Here is a 21827-nt window from a genome sequence, read left to right as displayed (position 1 = left end):
ATGATCTCAAGCGTGACAGGATGGCGATCTACAATAAGTCGGACGCTATCCAAATCAAAACAGCGTAATTTACTTCTTTTATATATTTTTTGATAATAAAAATGGATCTTTGTTCACGTCATTCAAAAAATTGCTTTGCTGGATTCATGCTGTAAATCCGGTGGAGGACAACATCTGGGTTTTATTCTCGTGCAACAGTCGTCATAATTGACCGCATTCTATCAGAAAGAAATCTGAAGTTTTCTATTCTTTCAATAAAGTAGAATCAAAATTATGATTCATGCCATTCAAAACAAGAATTTTTCCGTCTTTATTTGGGACACTGTGGGAAGGTAACAACTCACTTCTGTAACTTTTCATATATGTTTAGGATTCATCATTTTATTGGTGAAACTAAATTTAAAATGACAATTTTGGATGCATTATTCCTGTTTTCAAAAATTACCCAATATTCGGTGGCGTCTCGCATAACGAAATGAATCCGTTTCCAGACGACGTTTGTTAAGCAACATACCTTTCCTACAAGTTATTACAGAAATAATTTTAACTCGATTTCAGAGCCCTGCAACTTAATTATCATCTTTAACTTCATCTGTGCTTATTTGAGCTAATTATTATTTTGATTACCTTTATTTACTTACTATAAAACTGCACATGGTTAGTTTCCTCAGGAAAAGATGTCTTATTATGAAAGCTGTTCCAACAGTTAATTTAAAGCAGTCAACATTTTTAATGTAATAAAACATTATTTAAAATGCAACAAAATCAAAATAGTCAGTACATTTGAATGACCCTCAAAATTTCCTATGGAATAGAGTAGATTATTTTAATAGACATTAAAATAATGGACATTTAAATGCTTTGTAATTGCAGCATAATATTATTAACCATGTGGGATATCTATTAAATCCAAACTAAAGTAATAACTTTGTCTGCAACTATAATATCTGGTGGTAAGAGACAAATTCTACTTTATTGAAAGAATGGAAAACTTCAGATTTCTTTCTGGAAAAATCTATGAAAAATACAAATGCAGGATATTTGACTAAGGTAAAGTTTAAGCTAATTGTACTGATATTTTATTTTTAGCATGGAGAAGAACCCAAAGAAAATTTTCAGAAGTAGGCAAATCATGGGAACCTGAAATTCCTTATTCTAACAGTGGGAGATACGGAAAATTCTCTTCCGAGTCGTACGTCTCCTCTACCCTCCAATCTCCAAACCAAGTCCTACAACTTTCAACATGGTAACAGTAATGATTTCAAAAAGTTGAATTTATCTCCACTGAAGCAACAATACATTTTTACTTAATTTTGAAAATGTAAGTTAATTTTAAAACATTCTGGCCCCACTAGTGGTTGAGTATAAGATCTCTGAATACCAGTAATTGACTCACAAACGGGCAGGCTACTTGTGTAACATGAATATAAGCTAATTTTTCTTAGAAACTATTCCACAAAGCCACCTTTTTGCTAAAGAATGAAATCTAATAATGGAATTGCATTGTCAAAAAGTATAAGCCACTACCTTTTTAAATTTATGAAGGTTGCTCTAAGCTTTTACTATTCGTGATATAAAATTGTAAACGAATTTTGTAAATAGAATTATTTAATCCCTTGTTTCCATTAAATTATATGATAAATTATTTTTCTTCTTTCGTTTCTTGGTTTCATAAATTATTTCATGAGTTAAATGGTAACCTGTTTTATAAACAGCTCTTCTTTTTAATTTTGTATTTAATTTTAAATTAATTTAATTTTTTATTTAAGTTGCAGCAAGAAAAATATAATTTAATGGATTTCTTGAATCGAAAAAGTTTAAATATCAAATTCTGTGGAAAATGAGCTCGAATCTAATGCACACGTAGCTTACCTTATGCGTTTAGAAAATCGCGAAAATACCCATCTTCCTTTCTTCAGAATTTGTATTACTAGTGTTCAGCGATTTCCACTTATCATCCACCCTTAGGCTTCATGCTAATGAAATATAACATATTCTAATAAATTCGGCTACTGTGACGTTACTAGAAAGCAGGTATACCGTAAAAATGGTAATAAATTAATGAAAAGACTTTATGTACAACTTCAGAAGCTCAGTGATAAATAATACTAAAGATACCTTGCCTTTCCCTTCTTTGCTAAAAATCTTAAAAGTATAAAACAGTGGTTCTCAACCTTCTTTGAGCTATTCAATCCCTTTCACCGTTGCTAGACAATTCCCTCCTTCTCAACCTCCCAAACTCGAAAAGGTATATATATACATATATACATTTATTTAGATTTATATTATTTTCTAACGTGTTTTATAAGTTAAACAGCAAAAAGTATAGAAAACATTCATAAATACTAAAACTAGAATGAACGTAGTTTTTATATCCATAAATTAAAACTAATTCATACTAATTTTATTTACTTTCATATTTATGGATTAGTTAGTTTATGAATTAAATGAATTCAGAAATTAAAGCTAAGCATTAAAAAATTTAGTACTAAATAAAAGTGCAACCTCATTCCCCCCCTCCCTGAAGCTATGAACCCCACCCCACCCCAAGGAGAATTCCCTCCTGGTTGAAAGTGCTTGTTTTAGATCCTTTCTGTGTGTTTACTTCTTAACGCGGCGCTAGAAAATATCACCATATCGGGCAGTTCTTCCGTTTATGAAACTTTCTTGCGTGTTCTAGCCCTCTGACCGGCACGCGGTTCCACTAAGGAAGCCCAAATTTCCAAAAATTGCCGTGAGAAAGAGGTATTCTCTTGATTTTAATGCTTAAATGCCCCTGATTCTTTACACTTCGAGTTATGTATTTTAATGCATTGCCTTAACTTCTTAGACATATTTCAAGATAAACGTATATATACGTTCTTACAGTTATGACAAAAAATATTCTAGGCCGTACATATACGCGCACCTCTTAAGAAGTCGCTCGAGGACAGGAGAGACGATGCTAAAGAAGAGGGCGGTAACGAGGGCCGCATCCACAGAAAATTAATGAGATATGAAATGATATATAAAAATGAAATGGCCTCGCCGATCAGAAGGCTAATATAAAGAAAAGAAAAATATTGAAAAAAAATTGAGAAAAGCTATTCCTTGCATAAATGGCAGCTGTCTTGTATGAAAGAAGTGTACTGTATTTGGTACAATACTCCTGAATACAGCTCTGTAATCAGCGAAGAAGTAGGTCATAACATTTCTGAGTATGGATCTGACGTTTCTTTGAAAATTTGTGGCTATTTTTTAAATTGTATTAACTTATCAATTAATGGGTCTAGTAGTGGATTGCCATTTTCGAAAATAAATTTCTTGATCATATTTTATTCATTAAATAAAATGCTACTAATCTGATTGCTTATTGGATGCATTCATGGCTATGAAATTCAGCTGTCTGGCACCTAACTATCTGATATTCCTGGTTATTAATTGTCTTTATATTCTATTATTGTTAAATTTATAACATTCGAAAGAAATAGTTTAGAAAATACGTCTTGCTGAATAACTGTCAAATGCTTTTGCAAAAAAAGTTCTTTCTTTGTATGTCTCAACACTATATAAACCAGTGATTTTCAACCTTTTTTTTCCCACGCACCACTTTCATCATTGATAAAAGGTCATTCCCCTCTTCCGTTCTAAAACTTGAAATATACATACTGTATTGTTATTCAATTTTAGATTATTTTTTACTGTTTCTTATAAATTAAACCAGAAAAAATATAGATAATGTTGATGAGTACCAAAATGAGTAAAAGCAGTTTTTGCATTCAGAAATTAATATTAAATACTTAACAGGTAAATAAAATCTTGACCTCATTCTTTCCCTTGAAACTGTGAAATTCTTTCTCTCGCGGGGGGGGGGGGATTTTCATTGGCTGACAACCTCTGGGATAGAGCAATAATTTTGAAATCAAATTAAAGATTTCGACTAGCTATTTAAAGTATATGTGTTCTAACAGAAAACACATACTGAAAGGAGAGGGCAGAATTTAAATTCAGCTGGAAGCCAGCTCCGATACTACTCAGTTTTTAACTAAGAACGTAGCTCTGGCGGGAGATTCGATGAGCTCCAGTATTTTGTTGTACAACTGAATCGCCGTATGTCATTAACGCATAGCTTTAGCAATTAATAAAACTGGTATTGGAGCAAGATATTGAATACACACCTCACATTCCTATACCGGTCTGGTCAAAAAGATTTGGGCTGTATTCATCTGGCCAAAATGGCTTCATATGCGAAGAGTACTGTTCAAAAAACATACTTTTTCATCCTCGGGATCATGTCTTGCAACTATTGAATTGCATTTATTTATTTTTGTGAGACCTAACTTTTAATTTATTCATAATTTAGTCACTTTCTATCTGTTTTAGTATTTCAACTAATTTTTATGACACTTTAATTTATTATTTACTCCTTTATTTAATTTATGAATACTTTAATTATCTGACTTATTAATACATTTATCTCTTTTCATTTTACATAATTTTAACTATTTCTTATTTATTGCTTGATTTAATATTATACAGCTGGCCATTAAAATCTCTATACGAGGAAGGAAAGCAAATAGCCGAAACGAATTTACTATACGTAAGCAGTATAATTATAGGAACACATGACAAAATTTGTAGACGATTTAGGGTACACAGCGTACAGAATTTAGTGCACACAGCTACCAACTCTGACAGCAACAACGCCTGTAATCCAGCTGAGCATCCAGTCGAACTAAGCATGGATGACAGATATGGGTACTTATTCCATGATTCTCCAGGATTTCATCAATCTCCATGATTTCATCAATCGTAATGGCTAGTGTGGTGCCCTGCCGGTCTTTAGGAAACCTATTACCAGATGTTATAAATGGTGAAAGAGCTGGAAAATATACTCGCCGTTGCAAGAGTCGAAGTACGAGCTACAGGATAGCACGAATAACAAGCGATCGTGCATTATCTTGTTGAAAGAGGGCGTCACTCCGATCTCGAAGATGAAGAGAAACGTGTTTTAACGTGTCAGAAATGGAGTGTCTACATTACTGCTATGCAAACGAGAGTTGACTGGGATATGTACCCAATATCATCATATATCAACACACCAAGTGCTGTGTCCGCATGGCGATGACGAATGCAAACTAGTAACGTTCATTCTCCTCGGTAACTTCATCACATGAATGCAGTCATCATGATGCTGTACGTAGGACCGGGATTTGTAAGAAAAGATGATATCCTTTGTCCGGAGTCGTTGTTCGTCACCCCGCTGGAGACGCGCCTGTCTCTGCTGCAACGTTTAGGGAAGCGGAAGCAATGGTCACCGAATTTGCAGTCCACGGTACTACATCGCGCAAACATTATCGTACCCAAAATTGACTTAGGCGACGTAGTTGTACGAGCCAGGAAGGCTAAGAGGACAAGTCTGGGTTGGAACCGTTAATATTCCCCATGACATTCAATATGGCCCTTCTGAAGCCGATTCCATACTCGCTGGAAAAGACATTTGATCCAAATCAAGATCAGCAGCAAACTCGCAGAACCATAAACCTCAGTGTCAACAAGCCAGCAGTAGAATCCCGACACGTGCCACGGCCAACTGGGGAGTTTCAGAAGGTCAAGCACGTGCTGATAGTAATTTTCTTTCTTAAGGGATTATCACATCTGGAGTCGCGAGCGGCTAGGCGGTACATTTCCGAGAAACGAGATTCTGGTAGCATTGGCTTAAACTGGAGGGTTCTGAGAAAAATTAGACAGCGTTTCGACTAGTCGAGGAAGCGATGCCCTGGCTAAGCAGAACATTTTGAAACTTTGCCGAAAAAGTTTCCTTTGCAGCTGTGTCCCCATAGAGATCAACCAATCAGACGAAATTCTGCTTCTGAAGAATTACAAGTAATTTCCAATATGGCAATGGCTATTGTTTCCCGCCGTGGACAATAAAAATGAAAGCTGATTTTACCGAACAAATACTATATTTGTAACAGTGTATTTGTATGCTGTAACACTATATCTGTATGCTGCTATCTATATTTGTATTATGAACACTATATTTGCATGCTGTGTTTTTATAATATAACTGTTTAAATAATTTTTAAAATGCTTATATACTAATTAAATTTATAATCGTGGAAATTTCAGAGTTGACAGTATTTCAGGACATTCTTGTACTTTTAATGATCTTTTTACAAATGTTTTTTCGCCAAAAGTTTGCCAAATTTGTCATATTTCATACTGACCAGCGTATCGTGTAGAAATATTACCATTGTTGTATATTAAAAGAATTTTTATATTAAATATAAGGTGAAAAATTTTTTAATCTCTTTATATGTGAGCGACTTTATGTTTTCACTTATCATTTAAATTGTTTATTGCACACTCAGCGACATAGTGTAAACAACATAAAAGGTGCATAAAAAGGAAAGCATACCTTAATGTCATAATGAGTATACTCATTAAATTCGTACGCTATTATTTTTATGTTATTAATGAAATACTGTTTAGATTATAAATCCATTAGAAACTATACTACATACTGAAATGCTACATATTGAAACATTTCAAATTTATGAATTTATTAATATGCATAATGAAAAACTTTTGTAGATACATTCATTAATATAAATCTTATTCATTACATTAATACTAATAAACATCCATCAACAACTTCTAAACCATCGCATTTCTCTCTCTCTCTCTATGTATATGTAAATATATAACTTATCAGATGTGTACTTACATATAACTATAAAAATGAACATTGCCAAAATATTTATTTGAAGTCACTCTAATTCATATAATGATCATGTAATTAATATCAACTGTAGTCATCAATTCTTTGCGCATTAGCCTGGCTATGGAATACACAGTTGAAAAATAATTTATGAGCACAGACACGAAAAAGTGTACATGTTATGTTTTGGGATAATACATAATTATATCATATGTATGGTGTGGTGTGGTGTATTTAATTATGGCAAAGCACACTAGGGCTATCTGCCTAAGAGGAGGGATGCCTTTCGTGGAGGACTTTCTAAGGGAAACTGGCTATCATATGTATGATTTACGTAGTATAAGCATGAGTTATGAATAATGGGAAAGGGAAACTGGCTCGTATACACGTTACACATGGGGAAAACCACGAAAACGCCCATGCAGCCAGCCCGTTCGCGGGATTCGAACCTCGGACCGAGCTACCAGTATTCAGCGACTTTACCGCTCGGCCGCTGGTGAGCCTGAAAAGAATGAGAGCGATACAATACGCAATTTGGAAACAAACTTTTTTCTTTTCAATCTGAGCAATAATTGATTCTCATTTGGCTTTCAGTCTATTTACTACGTGAAAGCGGTAACCCAGTTTCGTACATTTAGAGAGAATGGGGATTCTGAGAAATGATTAATATCAAATTACAAATTATTATCAAATCAAATTACAATTTCACCAAGAACCGTGAAATTGTTTTCCTTCAAGAAAGAAAATGAAGCTATTGCAGTCGTCCAAAAAGGTGTATTTTACCCTCCACCCGAATTTACAAAAATGCACTTGAAATGAAGTTTTATACCACCGCAAAAGTCATACGGAGGTACAACGTAGAAAATAGTCAGAAAACTGCCTTCACTTTTTTTATCTGGAAACCGACATTCATGCAGAAAATACTCAAAGACTATAGTATTCTGCGAAATAGAGAACTCAATATCAACATGGTGCGGCTCTCCAACATCTCGGAATCGTATCTGGCTGAGTTCCTGTGGCGGCAATAGAAAAACCATAATAATATCACACAAATTATAAAAATAATGAAATGCATAAATAATGCAAAAGCCATCTGGAGACCGAATCATTTACGTTTACAGTTAAAAATGCTGCCAAAATGCGTGGCAGATTTATAATGGAAACGTACCATATTTCATGCCATATTAACTGCTATTGATAATTTATAGCCTCCTGAAACCTGGAAAATAAATTAGTTTTTTTATAGGAATTTGTATTTCCGGAAATAATTTTAAATGAATTCTTATTTTACAATTCCATTACTTATTAGCATTTCTTTTCCTGGAGACGAAGGCTCGGCACCTAAATTTGGCGACACGTTTGCCTTGGTGCTTGGGCGTCGATAAAACAGATAAATACCAATTTAAATAACAGAATAATCCAATTTTCCATTCTTACGAATATTACATGAAAATTATTTCTAGACATCGGTTTTTTTTTTTTTTTTTTTTTTTCTAATTCAAACAATTATCAGTATTTCTTATCAAAACTATGAATGCGTATTATTTGTGTACCAGCTTGAGGGCAATGTAGCCAACGATGATAAAAAATGGCTGGCTGAGAGACAGAAAATCTTCATTATCTTTCCCAACTCCAGCTGTAGTATACTTTTTGCTTCTCACGCCAAATTCTGCATACAAGTCTTTCGTCTTAAAATATTAAAAATTATTGTTTCAATATGTATACTAGAGAAAGGATACTCGAGTTCCCAGTTCTTCAAAAAGATTCCAAATTCGAAAGCTCGAATCTTACCTTACGACCTAAAAGTCGTTGAAGTGTTAATTCAAATCTTTGGAAAGATTGCCTTCAATAGACACATTCATTGAGGGAGAGTGCGGAATATCAGTTGTCGAATATTTAATGGACTCATCATGAATATCACCTTACGGTCATCCTAAATGTTATTCAATTTCTATGGATTATTAAGCATGCCGTAGAAAATTTTTATGTATGTTAATTGTCAAAATATCCTTCGCCTCTGTTTGCTAGCTTTTATTAAAATTATTTAAAACTATTATTATTAAAAAATATTATTATTACTACTTATTATTATAATAAGTAGTAAATATAATTAGAAGTATTATTATAATAAAAAGTAATAGCCACTATTGTTATAATAACTATTATTATTACTACTTATTATTAAAAAAATTTTATTTAAAACTGTAAAATATTTCAACTGATATTCAGCGAAATTATGCTGAAAAAGTGAATCTCAAAATTTAGGTAAGTGTTTTAATTATGTATACTTTGCACACACAATCACACACAGACACACACACACACAAAAAAAAAAAAAAAAAAGAAAGAAAGAAAGAAAGAAAAAAGAAAGAAAAAAAGAAAGAAAAGAAAAAAGAAAGAAAAAAAAGAAAAAAGAAAGTTCTACATCATCCGTTCTATTGGGCCGATTGATATACCTCGAAAGCGCGACTTGCAGTAAATATTTGATTAATATATTAATCAAATATTTGATTAAAATAAAGAAAATATTTGATTTTTATATAGTATTATTAGTAAATATTTGATTTATATATAGTAGTGTTCTAATATAGGTATTTTGACACAAAATCGGAAATTTTCTGAACTGGCATGCCAATTTTTTTCTATATTTTGATTCGACGATTCAAATTATGCCAAGTTTCGTAAAAATCGCAAGCATAGTTCTTAAAATATTAACTCTTAACATTATAGCTTGTCAATATTAATTGAATTTGGCATATATTTATTAATATATCTTTTTTATTAAATTTACTTGATCCCATCTTTCAGAGTCCGAAATTTAGGTTTAATCCAACTAGAAGTCGCGAACATTTTCTGATTTACTTTTTTAATTTGTAAGTTTTAGTAATTTTTATAAATGTTTCGAAAATACTTTTGAATTATAACGTATAAAAGTTTTATAATCATCTCCTTAAAGCATGCATATGTCTAGGCATATGTGCAAAAAAATTAGAGAATTCTTTATTCAAAATTTGCTTAGATATTCGTGAATTTATATATAGGCACATTTTGAATTTTGGCATATTTCTTATAGACAATAATAATGCCAAATGTAGTTTACGCACTTTTTTAAAATTATTTGATAGAACGAACGATACACCTTTTTTCCTGTTCGTGCACAATGAAGGGGAAAGGAAAATAGGTTGCAAACTGAAAAAGTGCGCCAAGATAGGCATATTTCTTATAGACAATAATAATGCCAAGTGTAGTTTACGCACATTTTTAAAATTATTTGATAGAACAAACGATACACCTTTTTTCCTGTTCGTGCACAATGAAGGGGAAAGGAAAATAGGTTGCAAAGTGAAAAAGTGAGCCAAGATAAGTTTTTAAATTTCTTAGTAACTTTCTCACCAATTTTTACGAAATTTAATACTTAGGCATAATTTGAGTTGTAGAATCAAAATATGGAAAAAAATCCGTCTGTCATTTCAGAAAAAGTCCGATTTTGTGTCAAAATATCTATGTTAGAGCAATGCTATATATAAATCGAATATATATCCTACGTAGCATTTTCGAGAAATGAAGAATGCAAGTTGAATTTCGTCAATCGGCCCAGTAGAGCGGGAGATATAGAACTGTCCCATTTTTTTCATGTGTGTAAATTCCATTTGTACCTTCTGAATAAATACAGCATATTTAAAAAACAACGTTCTTAAAGTTATTCTTTTTTAATCAGAAATTTTTAATTTCTTTTTAAATGTTAAAAAAGATTAGAATCAAATAACAGTTTTTTTTTTTTTTTTTCCTTTTTATTTTCATTCTTATATAAAAGATCCCATATTCAGAAAATTCGATAATAATTTAGGATCTGGTTTCGAAAAAACTAAGAACTCTAAATACACACAAAATACACATGTAAGGCAAAAATTTAATTTTAATTTTAAGCATCTTATTCTACTTAAAATTTACTCTTAATTATGAAACTCTCCTTTCAATTTATATTTAGTTTTATCATATATCATGAACGGTTTTATTTCAACTAAAACTTAAAACGCAGTTATTGACTAGAGATCTGGATGAGAAAATAAAGTAATATAAATATAACTGCTGCTCAACTACTCATGATACCCTCCCTACCTTTCATTCGAAAAAAATATATGAAAATTCTCCTTAATTAAATAAAAAGATTCAGACTACCAATCCAGTCTCATTTTTCATAGCTAATAACATAATTCGATAGAAACACCCTCTAGTGAGAAAATTAAGAATCTTGTAGTTGGTTACAAAATTTCAAACTGAAACCATCGCGCATCTAACACTTACCTCCGCCAGGTAAATAGTAAACATGTAGTATAGTGTACTAGAAGATGTAGTGGAATTATCGGCTCAGTTTTTGGTAATTGAATTTTGACATCCCGCTAGATGGTACTATGATCGCATGTGCCCTCAAAATCCGACATATTTATTGCAAATTTAATTCTGCTTAAAGATCTAAATTCAGTTCTTTTACACGAAATTTTTCCCCTTTTAAAGAAACATATTTATTTACTTTTATGGCACCTTTGAATGTTCCTAGAAAAGAAGAGGTTCTCTTTTATTTTCTTACATACTATATTATCGAAATTCTGTACTTATAATACTTCTCCTTTAATTGGTTCATACTCATTTTAGTAATTCTGGTAACGATAACTTTATACATAGTGATAATTATATTCATTCAACTCCTTCGTTTAACTTAATTCTTAGAGGAAAATGAAATTAAATTTCTAAAGAGTAACATTTATAAACTATCGTAGAAATAAAAATAGAGGAAGCTGGATAATTAGAGATTACCATTGCTTTAATAATTTTGCCATTTCCTAGATTTGACACTAAATATTCTTAATTTAAAACTCAAATTTTGGCTTGAACAAATTTGTTGGTAAAAGGGTGTAAAAATTTTATAAATATGTTTCAAACATTTTTTGAAGTAATAAACATTACAATATCTTCCATTTAGATTATTTGATAAATAAAATCTCTATTCTAAATTGAATGTGATTATATTCTGGCACTTGCACTATATAAAATTCAGTACATTGCATAACATTTTTATATACAATAAAAGCTCGACTATGGAAAAAGCTCGGGAAATACCAAAAGCCATATGAGGGAAAATTCAGTGTAGTTGAGTGTATAAAATCTGCAACTAACAGTAGAAAAGCCAAATGAACGGAATACGAAATTTCTGGTCTAAAATCATAAGAAGTCATCTTATTTGCTATCAGCCTGACTATCAAAAGCATAATCTACACTCATGTCCATAAATTAAGTATAATGCAAAAACAGGCAAAGAAGAGTTAGAAGCAAAACAAATTTGACTTATTTGTAAAGCTTATTTATAAAACAAAAGGTAAAGAGCAAAAAAAGATGCTATATGTTTGATATTATTACAAAAAGTAGCGATTTTTCCTCCCTGGAGCAAATTACAAAAAAAAAAAAAAAAAAACTATTTACAAAAAAACAATATTACATGATTGTTAATACATTGTATGTCTCCCAGACCATGCAATATAGTCCGTACAACGCCTAGGCATGCTGAGTATCAAATTATCGATCTGATCTTGGGGAATATTACACCACTCAAAAAGCAATGCTCTCCGAAGTTCCGGTAGATATGTAGGAGGAAGTTGACGGGCTGCAACTCGTCGGCCAAGCATATCCCACACGTTCTCTACTGGATTCAAGTTCGGTGAGAATGCTGGGCAATCCATACGCGTGATATTCTCCGATTGAAAGCATTCGCTTATACGATGTTTGCACGGTGAGTACGGGCGTTGTCATCGATAAACACAAACTGTGTGCCCATGACCCCCGAAACAAACGTACATGTTGTTCCAGAATGGCGACCCGATAGATTTGGCTTGTCATGGTTCCAATTTGAACATGCAAGGTCAGTTCTGGAACCCAGAATAATTCCACCCCAAACGAGCACTCCTGCACCACCGTAAAGGTGTCGCTCAATGATGTTTTCTTGGTGGTAACGGGTACTTGGAGCTCTCCATATGAAAGTCCGGCGAGAATCAGACTGCAAGCTAAACCTGGACTCGTCGGAAAACATCACACAAGCCCACTGTTGCGGTGTCCACAATGTATGCTCTTTACTCCAGGCTAACCGCAGGCGACAGTGAGTTGCAGTAAGTGGAACGCATCTGACAGGTCTACGAGCATATAGACCAATCTGCCCTAAGCGTCTGTACACGGTCTGCCTTGAAATTGTCGTACCAGTGGCTGAAGAGAGCTGACGAGACAGATCTGAGGCTTTGCTCCGCCAGTTCTTTTTGGCAGTAACTGCCAAATACCGGTCCGCATTCGGCGTTGTAACGTCTACTCACATTACCATCATCTTGAAATCGTTGCAAAAGCCTGGAGATGACACTCTGGGCAATTCCAAGTTCGTATGATACTTCCAGTTGAGTACGCCCACATTCCAGACGGCCGATAATTTTACTACGTAAAAAATCATCCAAATGCGTCCTATGTGTCATAACTATTCGGTTATTTCACTGAAATGCTTATAAAGCGCTTGCGAACAATTTTACTTCTTTGCCTGTATTCCTTATATATCACTCTCTTACACTCTCGTCATTGTGACATACCATCGGTGTCATCTGGTTACTTCCTGAAATTTGCATATGATTCTTGAAGATGTGTGTAGTGATTTTACAGGTGATATATTTATTTTAGAGTTCGATTTCCGCGTGACTCTAAATTATCCTTAATTTATGGACATGTGTGTAAAATTTATAACGTACCATAAATAGGAAATGTTATGCAATCTCAGTGTACAATGTGTAACATTAAACAGTTTTAAGTTATTTTTATACGGATTTTAAGTAAACATTCTCTATTTACTTTACTTTTGTAATCCAAGTTCTTTGTCGTTAACTAAATTTGATAATATACTTAAAAAGACAAATAACTTTCTGTAACAAAACAGAATAAGTATTAATAATTAAACAAAATACAAGCTATTTGATATTTATCAATTTGATTTCATTCCTACTATTTGTTACAAATTTATCAACCTGGTTGAAGAAATTATCTTAGCAGCAAATGCATTTTTAAATTACAATTATTAGAAACAATGGAAAAAGATCCCATGAATGAGATATTTACTTTACAAAGATAGATTAGAATTTAAAAAAAAAATAGTTCATGAAAAGCGTAATAATTCAATGCATTTTTGTTTAAAGTTGTTTAAATAAAAAATTCACATTTTTTAACTCCTTGATTTCACGATTTCAGTTTATTAATGTGTTGTATAAAATAAAGCTTACACTTAATTTTGTGCAAAAAAGCAAACATAGATTGATGCGGATTTTCATCAAAACTTTAAAATCTGTTTCTGACTAAGGTTACTTTTTCGGCTAAAATGAAATTTTGTAGTGGCATGTTTCTCTTCAGTTTCATAAGCTTTTTTGTGTTAAATTAAAGACCTGTTTCCTTTCTCCCTCCTCCCTGCAGGGAAATAAAAAATGGGAAGAACCTAGAAAATTTATTAAACTTTAATTTAATAAAAATTAGACTTAATTAATAAATTACAAATAAAGATCAAACTAATGTAATCAAATTAGCTACCAATTTAATAATCAAGTATTTAAATAAGTGTAGCATTAAAGAATTCAGTTTTCTGTCGGAAATTTAAAAAAAAAACTAATAATAAAAAAATAAAGGAAAATTTCAGAGTTTTCAGATTTTATATTACGCCCAAAAGGACTTTTTTAACGTTTTGTGTGCTACCTTTATTTATTAAATATCGTGTTCTTTGCACGTAAACCATAAAATTCAATTTAAGAGGAATATCGCAAAATAATTTTAAAATGAACATATCTTTACAATTTCCGATACACAGTTTCGCGTAGCTGGAGATAAAAATGTTTTTTTTCGTACAGTATTGTCATTGCTCGCTTTGAAATCGTTGAGTTTGCTAATCAAAAATTCGTTTAAGTGTTACAAAATACGAAATTGATAATAAAACAAATTTCAAATTCTAAATTAGGGCTTACAGATGCCCATATTCGGATGAAAACGTACGTTATTCAAAATTTGATGGCTGTAGGAACCGTTGTTTTATCACAATGCGAGAAACATACATACATTTATGCAGATTCTTCATTATTTGATTTCTTTAAATATAACACAGGGCGGTAATATTTTGTGGTAACAAATTGGAAAATGAACCGACATTTATAGTGAACGAACGTAAAATGCAAAACGAAATTAATAGCCCTTTTGGGCTAGCGCTCTTTGGGCTAAAAACAAAACTTCCCTTTCTTCTTCCATCACGGAAGAGAAAACCTGCATTCGTACTTTAAAAATTGCAACAATGTACAGTACGTAATTTTATAGCTCGCCAGTGGATGTGCTTGAAAGTTTCAGATGCCTGATTTTTGAAAAAAAGATGCATTAAAAATAGCTTCTGCCGCTAACTTTATATTTTTAAAACTCTAGAACTGAAAAAAAGTTCTTAAAATTTCGCATATTTTATGTAGAAAGATTTGGAAGCCTCCATGAGAGAAAATCCAGAGGCACATACTCAGTTTGTCCTCGTGAAGTCAGGTCTAATGATCATTAACAAATCATTTTTATTATTTTAAAATTTTAAATAAGTCTGTTGGTTGGAATACAGGTGGTGATCTATTTTGATAGTATGGGAATATAACCATCTGTCCTTATCTCAAAGAGGAAGGCTTAAGAAAAATCCTTCTTTTGGAGGCTGAATTCCTGTCTATAACGTGGAAAAAAATGATATTCCTTTGGACTCTTACATTAGTATTTGTAAGCCTCTGCGGTAAGTAATTGTTGAGTGTAAAATATACCGTTTTCTTTATAAATATATCCTATGCCGTCAAAGAGACACCATATTCCCTTGAATTTAAATATATCCTATTATTTTGTATTTTTATATTTTTATTTGTAACTCTTTGTGATGAATGATAAGTAATTCCGAAATATACCTTTTGTGTAAAATACGCGGTACCTTTTGTAAATATACCGTATTCCTTTGTATGCAGATAGCATTTGGACATTAACGTTATTATTTTTAACATTTTGCGGCAATTAATTATAGAGTGCAAAATATAATGTTTCTTTAAAATAATGCCACATACTGTAAACTATGCTTTACTATTTGTTGACTATAAAATATGCAAGGCTTGAATAAAAAACGCGCTAAATTTTTGAATTCCAGATAAGTGTGAAAAATATTTAGGCCTGAATACAAGTAACTGAATGACGTTTATTTGGATACTCAGTTCTCTTCATTTCCCCCCCTCCTTTTCTTGTCATTTAATATATTTTTATCTTTAATCAAGTAACAAAATCTGATGTGTACACCACATGATCCAGATTCGATCTTCCAGATGATAGCTGGACATGCTAACCCTTACATCACGACAGCGTACAAGGGGGAATGAGATAAATCCTTATTACTGTTGCCTTGAAGGTTCAGTTGGGCGAGTTTTTCTGTTTAATTGAATGATGTATGGCGAGCATTTTATTAACTGAAATTATTTTTTTATTTTAGTAACTTTGCATGCATCACATTAAAAATTGGATTTCGTATTTGCAAATTCACTTTTCTTAACCTTAGTGTTTTAACCGTTTCTGTAAAATTCTGTGGCTCATTTCAAGAAAATCTGTAATTCGAAGTACACGTCTAACAAGGATAGCTATAGGACTTCCTGACATCAGTCCCCTAGGAACTTTGACGGTGATCAAACATGCGAAGAAAAGAGTGCAAAGTGTGTCATTTCACAATCACCCGCAATCTCCAGAAGGCGCATAAATTAGGGTGTGGTGGAAGTATTTTTAGAAGACAAACAAATGACAAATATATAAACGGTGTTTCATTATAGTTTTTAAAAAATTAAAGTTTTGTTTTCCAATTTTTCTTTATTTCAATGGTCGATGAATAATATTTTGATAACATTTTAGTGTGTAAATGTAAAAGATGTATAAACACTAGGCGTATAAACTGCGAATCACTGTAATTTTAAAACATGAAAGCCACGTCTTCCAGTTCGTCCTTTGACATATAAATGCAAGACATACACTGAAGTGACAAAAGTCATGGGATACCTCCTAATATTTTGTCGGTCCTCCTTTTGCCCGGCGAAGTGCAGCAACTCGACGTGGCATGGACTCAACAAGTCGTTGGAAGTCCCCTGCAGGAATATTGAGCCATGCTGCCTCTATAGACGTCCATAATTGTGAAAGTGTTGACGGTGCAGGGTTTGGGGCACGAACTGACCTCTCGATGATGTCCCATAAATGTTCGATGGGATTCATGTCGAGCGATCTAGGTGGCAACTCTACGCAGACGTCGCTGGTCTCGGTCGTTAAGTGCAGGTGGTCGGCCACTGCGCTGTCCATGGTGGGATGTTATGTCTGAAATTAGATACTCTCGGCACACTCTTGACACTGTGGATCTCGGAATGTTGAATTCCCTAACGATATCCGAAATGGAATGACCCATGCGTCTAGCTCCAACTACCATTCCGCGTTCAAAGTCTGTTCATTCTCGTCGTGCGGCCATAATCACGTCAAAGCCTCTTCCCATGAATAACTTGAACACAAATGAAAGCCCTGCCAAAGCACATCGCATTTATACATTTTCTACGCGATACTACTGCCATCTGTATATTTGCATATTGCTATCCCATGACTTTTGTCACTTCAGTGTATGTAAATGGGAAACGTTTAAATAGTGTTTTATTACATTTTTAAAAGCGAGAGCCACACATTTTTCTAGTTCTCTCTTAATTTCAGTGCCATAGAAATTATTTTCTGTTTATCCCTACAGCTTCGCAAGAAGGCTACAAATGCAAAAATCTCGAGGAATTCGATGCCGCCGAAAAAGGAGAAATCACGAATCCTTTGTATTCAAAAGGAAATTATCCAAATAATTTGTGGTGCGAGTACCGAATTACCGCTCCAGATGGTTACGTGAGTATTTACTTTCAATACATTAATACCATGGAAAATCAAATTCAAATTTATTGTAAAAGATTAGTCGTGTTTTAAAGTCCTATAATTTCCAAGCTATGAATCGTATGTGCTTGTGCTGTTCACCGCAATGAAGGAAAATATCTTTATCGAATTTCACATAGTTTCACATGAGCACCACACAGAAATCTAATACCAAATGGTTTATGCATAATTTCACATAACAAATAACACATCAATAGTAACAAAGGAATAGTTTCGGCCAACATCAGATAACAAATTCCACCCAACGAATGAAAATAATTTTAAAACTCGCTCGTGCAAAATTTTATAGCATAATACACGCACCTCATGGACACCAAATCAATATACAAGATCTGCGATAATAAATGGTGGGGTATCATGAGGTTCGTGTGAAGTATTATGTGAAACCGATTGAAAGTGCTTTTGTTTACGTGTATAAGATTTTTATTATTGAGATCTTTTATTCTTTGTTGAAGTTGATGTCATTTTCAATTAGAGAGTTGAACATTTCAGTTTTCACTTGGAATACTACTCATCTTTTCAGTCTCGTAAATCGAACAAATGGACGCTGACAAGGAAAACTATTGTACTTCTCAGCGGTAACTGCCACAAAACTTTCACGACAACACACTGATCAAGCATTGAACAAAGCAACAAGTGCAATGTGTGGCATTTCCTAACCATCCTAACGCACGCTCACAATATTTACATTCCTAACGCACATTCCTAACAAATTAACATATTAACAAATTAACATTCCTAACGCACGCTCACAATATTTACAACCACAGACTGGCTAATATAATGTACCTATGAGTTAAAATGTTGTCATGCACATTCCTGGCAGGTGGCATGCATACCATACGAATAATTATTGCTTGATTGTAGCCTAAACCTGTGCACAGGCATGTTCTGCCGCTTACAAGTAATGTTCTAGAGTAATCAGTATTGTTGCGAAATGCCCAGTAGCGGCCCAGTGAGATGGCTAAACAACGGGCATAGGGTTGCCAGAAAGTGGCAGAAAAATGCAAAATGGCCAGATTGGGCGCGAAATCGCCAATGTGGCGATATTTGGCAATAAAATTGGCGATATGTGATAGACGGAGCGAGAGCATTCTAGAACACATTCTTAGCGGTTTTCCTCGGGAATATTCTCGAAGGTAGGTTAAAGCTATATGTATATATCCTGCATATACGAGAATACTAGTAGTAGCTTGAGTCTAGAAATTAGGTTGAGAGAGATTGACGGAGTAGAGAGCTGTACGTTAGTGCTTCAAAGTTACAGCCTGAATGCTCTATTGCTAATTGTTTCAACGTGTTTGTCGTAGTTTTTCGACGAATGTAAACGTGTCTTTAGAACTGTCCTGTGTAAGTGTGCCTACTGGCGAAAAAATTGTGTTTTGATTCTTCATCAAGTGTCAATTACTCCAAATCCACGAACCCGTAGAACGCAGCAGTATGTTGTTGCACGTTTCTTCAAACGGCTTGTAACTTTCATGTTCTGTTACAAATATAACGGAGATGATACAGAAATAGCCGAGACATTCATTATTTCAGCATACACTGACAAGTGCTTTGTACAAAGTTGTTTACACTGTCGGAGTCACAAAGTTCTTAGTATCAGTTGACCGAAAATACAACACCGAACAAACTGCAGCAAACTGTCATAGCTCTTGAGACAAGTGGTACAATGAAAGAGCAAGTGGCGCGAATTCGGCAGAATTTGTACATCGAGTCAAAAAAATAGAAAAGAGACAGTGATATATTTCTTGTTCTACTCGGCCGATTGACCAAATTCAGCTTGCATTTTCCATGTCTCGATAGCGAAACTTATAATATGAATTTAGATTTAAATACAGCCTTGTTCTAACATGCGAATTTGACTCAAAATCAAACGTTTTCTGAAATGACATGCCGATATTTTTTTCACATTTCGATTATATGCCTCAAATTAAAACAAAGCGCAAAGTTTTCTTAGAATCGGCGACATCAGCGTTTTTTTTTTTTTTTTTTTCTAAAAACTCTATTAAAATAATTCTTATACAGGAATAAAACAAATGGAACATTCTCACACGAAAACATTATTTGAATCCATGCCAAAGCGAAACCCAAGTTGAATCCATTCGAAAACCTGTAATTTTAGCTAATGGATATCCAATGAAATATTGAATTTTGCGTTATTTTTCACGTTCCTATTAAATACAAACTGTTTATTTTAACAGTGTGTGTTAATAAAACAGTGTCCGAATACTTATGTGAGTTCATTTTTGGAACTTAATGAATAAATTACTTTTTTTACCAAAACCCTTTTTAATAACTTTTTCAAAACAGGCAGGTTTCAAAATATAAGATTAATAATATATGTGAATGAAAAATTAAGTCGTTCTGATAACATTTAGTACTGATAGTACTTGCAAAATAAAACTGAAAGACACAAGTGTCCGGAAGCAAATGTGAGGCACTGTAATTTTAAACAAACTGTTTTTTTGCAACTGAAAGGCCGCTAATATTATCACCAAAAACATTTTTTCGAAGTGCACTAACTTTTTATATAAAAATAAGATTTAAAAAAATCACTTTTTTAAAAGTTAAATTGTGATACAAAGATTCAGTCCTATAGCAATCGAATGAGTTAGTCAAATTGCAAAAATTCAAAGGTTATATGCAGAAATTATATGCAGTTATTCTGGGTACGATAGCCTACGACAGCGCGATCTTTATCATATTAAATCTAAGTAAATATTTTTAACCCTTTGTTGCAAACAAATAATCTAGAGAAGTTAAACGAAAATGTTTATATTTTTTTACTTAAAATAACCTTAGTAATAATAAAAAAAATTAATTTTATTCAAATTTCGTTTTAAATAATTGCTACAGTTTGTTCTCTACAGTGGACAGCATGCATATACGTACATGCATACAAATCTCTTCCCAACGATTTAAGGTCATTGGATTTGAAATCATTTCCTGCCTTGTTTGCAGTGATCATTACCATCTTCTAAATGGTAAATCTACAACTGACATGTACATACAGATCCCCCAAAACACCTTCATTTCGTCGATTGTGATTGAATTTATTTTGCTACGATTTTGTAATCTGTACCTATTGGATTCAAATGTCAAATGTTCTAAAAATTCCTTGCCAAACATAAATATTTCCAGTGGTGTTTTGGCTTGATAAGCAGCACATTTAGGTTTCAATTCACCCTTTTCGATAGATCTTTATTTACCCACTCTACAATTTTCTCAAACTGATATTTAAAATAAAATGTCTAAAACCACTAATTATGAATAAAAAAATGGCAGTATAAGAAAATGTAAGCAATATTATATAATGTTTACTATGATAAATTGTACTAACTTGGAAACAGAAGTAGCAGCCATTTTCCAAATAGCAATGCTTTACTTTGTGATGCTATACAGCCATCTATGATCGATAGTTGAAAGTTCTAATAATATAGAATGAATAAACACAGGAATGGAATCTGTTAAGGCATTTACAGAAGAATAAACAAATTTAAACTTTTGTCTATTAGAGTGGACATGATGCAACAAAGGGTTAAAATAAAAATTAAGCTCATTTTTATGCTAGAATGCATTTCCTACGTAGCGTATTTTCATCATGTACGTTCTAATTTAGAATATATTTGCCAAAGTCTAAATTCTAATCTTAGTAAGGCAATAAATAAATTATTATTACTGCTACATTTGTTTTTACATTATTATTATTTCTGTTACATTAGATTTTATTAAAATTCTTCAGGTGAAATAATGTTAAGAATTTAAAAAGTTGTACTTATATGCGCACACATTGCTAATTTTATACCAATTAAGTTTCTAACACCTGCGCTTCTACTCTTTCCGTTAACACCACCGAAAAATACAAATTAAGGGAATAAAATTAACGAACGACTGGGTCTGAGTTTACCCACAATTCAATCATTGGCACGGTATATCTCATATTTTTCCCGATTAGATAACTACACTTTTTTTCGTGAGTTCCTGACTTTTGACATTTAAAAAATTTGCGTTTATAAATCACGCATAAAAAAATGTATCAAAATATAAAAATCTGGAAGCTTTCAGATTTTACATTATGCCCAAAAGGCGTTTTATAAACGTTTTGCAT

The 21827-nt window shown here is 32.8% G+C and overlaps 1 protein-coding gene across 1 annotated transcript in view; it reads left to right on the top strand.

Moving 5' to 3' along the window:
* Positions 1-15363: 15363 nt before the first annotated feature.
* Positions 15364-21827, top strand: part of LOC118184324 (chymotrypsin A-like) — a 61751-nt gene continuing 55287 nt past the window's right edge. The window contains exons 1-2 of the mRNA XM_085810950.1: positions 15364-15518; positions 17532-17674. Of these exons, the coding sequence (XP_085667076.1) occupies positions 15473-15518; positions 17532-17674 (189 nt within the window). The 5' untranslated portion in view covers positions 15364-15472. The remainder of the gene's footprint in view (positions 15519-17531; positions 17675-21827) is intronic.

This window comes from Stegodyphus dumicola, chromosome 2, assembly GCF_044657685.1.
Source record: "Stegodyphus dumicola isolate Sdum_Otavi_A_Nest chromosome 2, ASM4465768v1".
In the NCBI taxonomy this organism is placed as follows: Eukaryota; Metazoa; Arthropoda; class Arachnida; order Araneae; family Eresidae; genus Stegodyphus; species Stegodyphus dumicola.
This window is presented reverse-complemented; position numbering and strand designations above follow the sequence as displayed.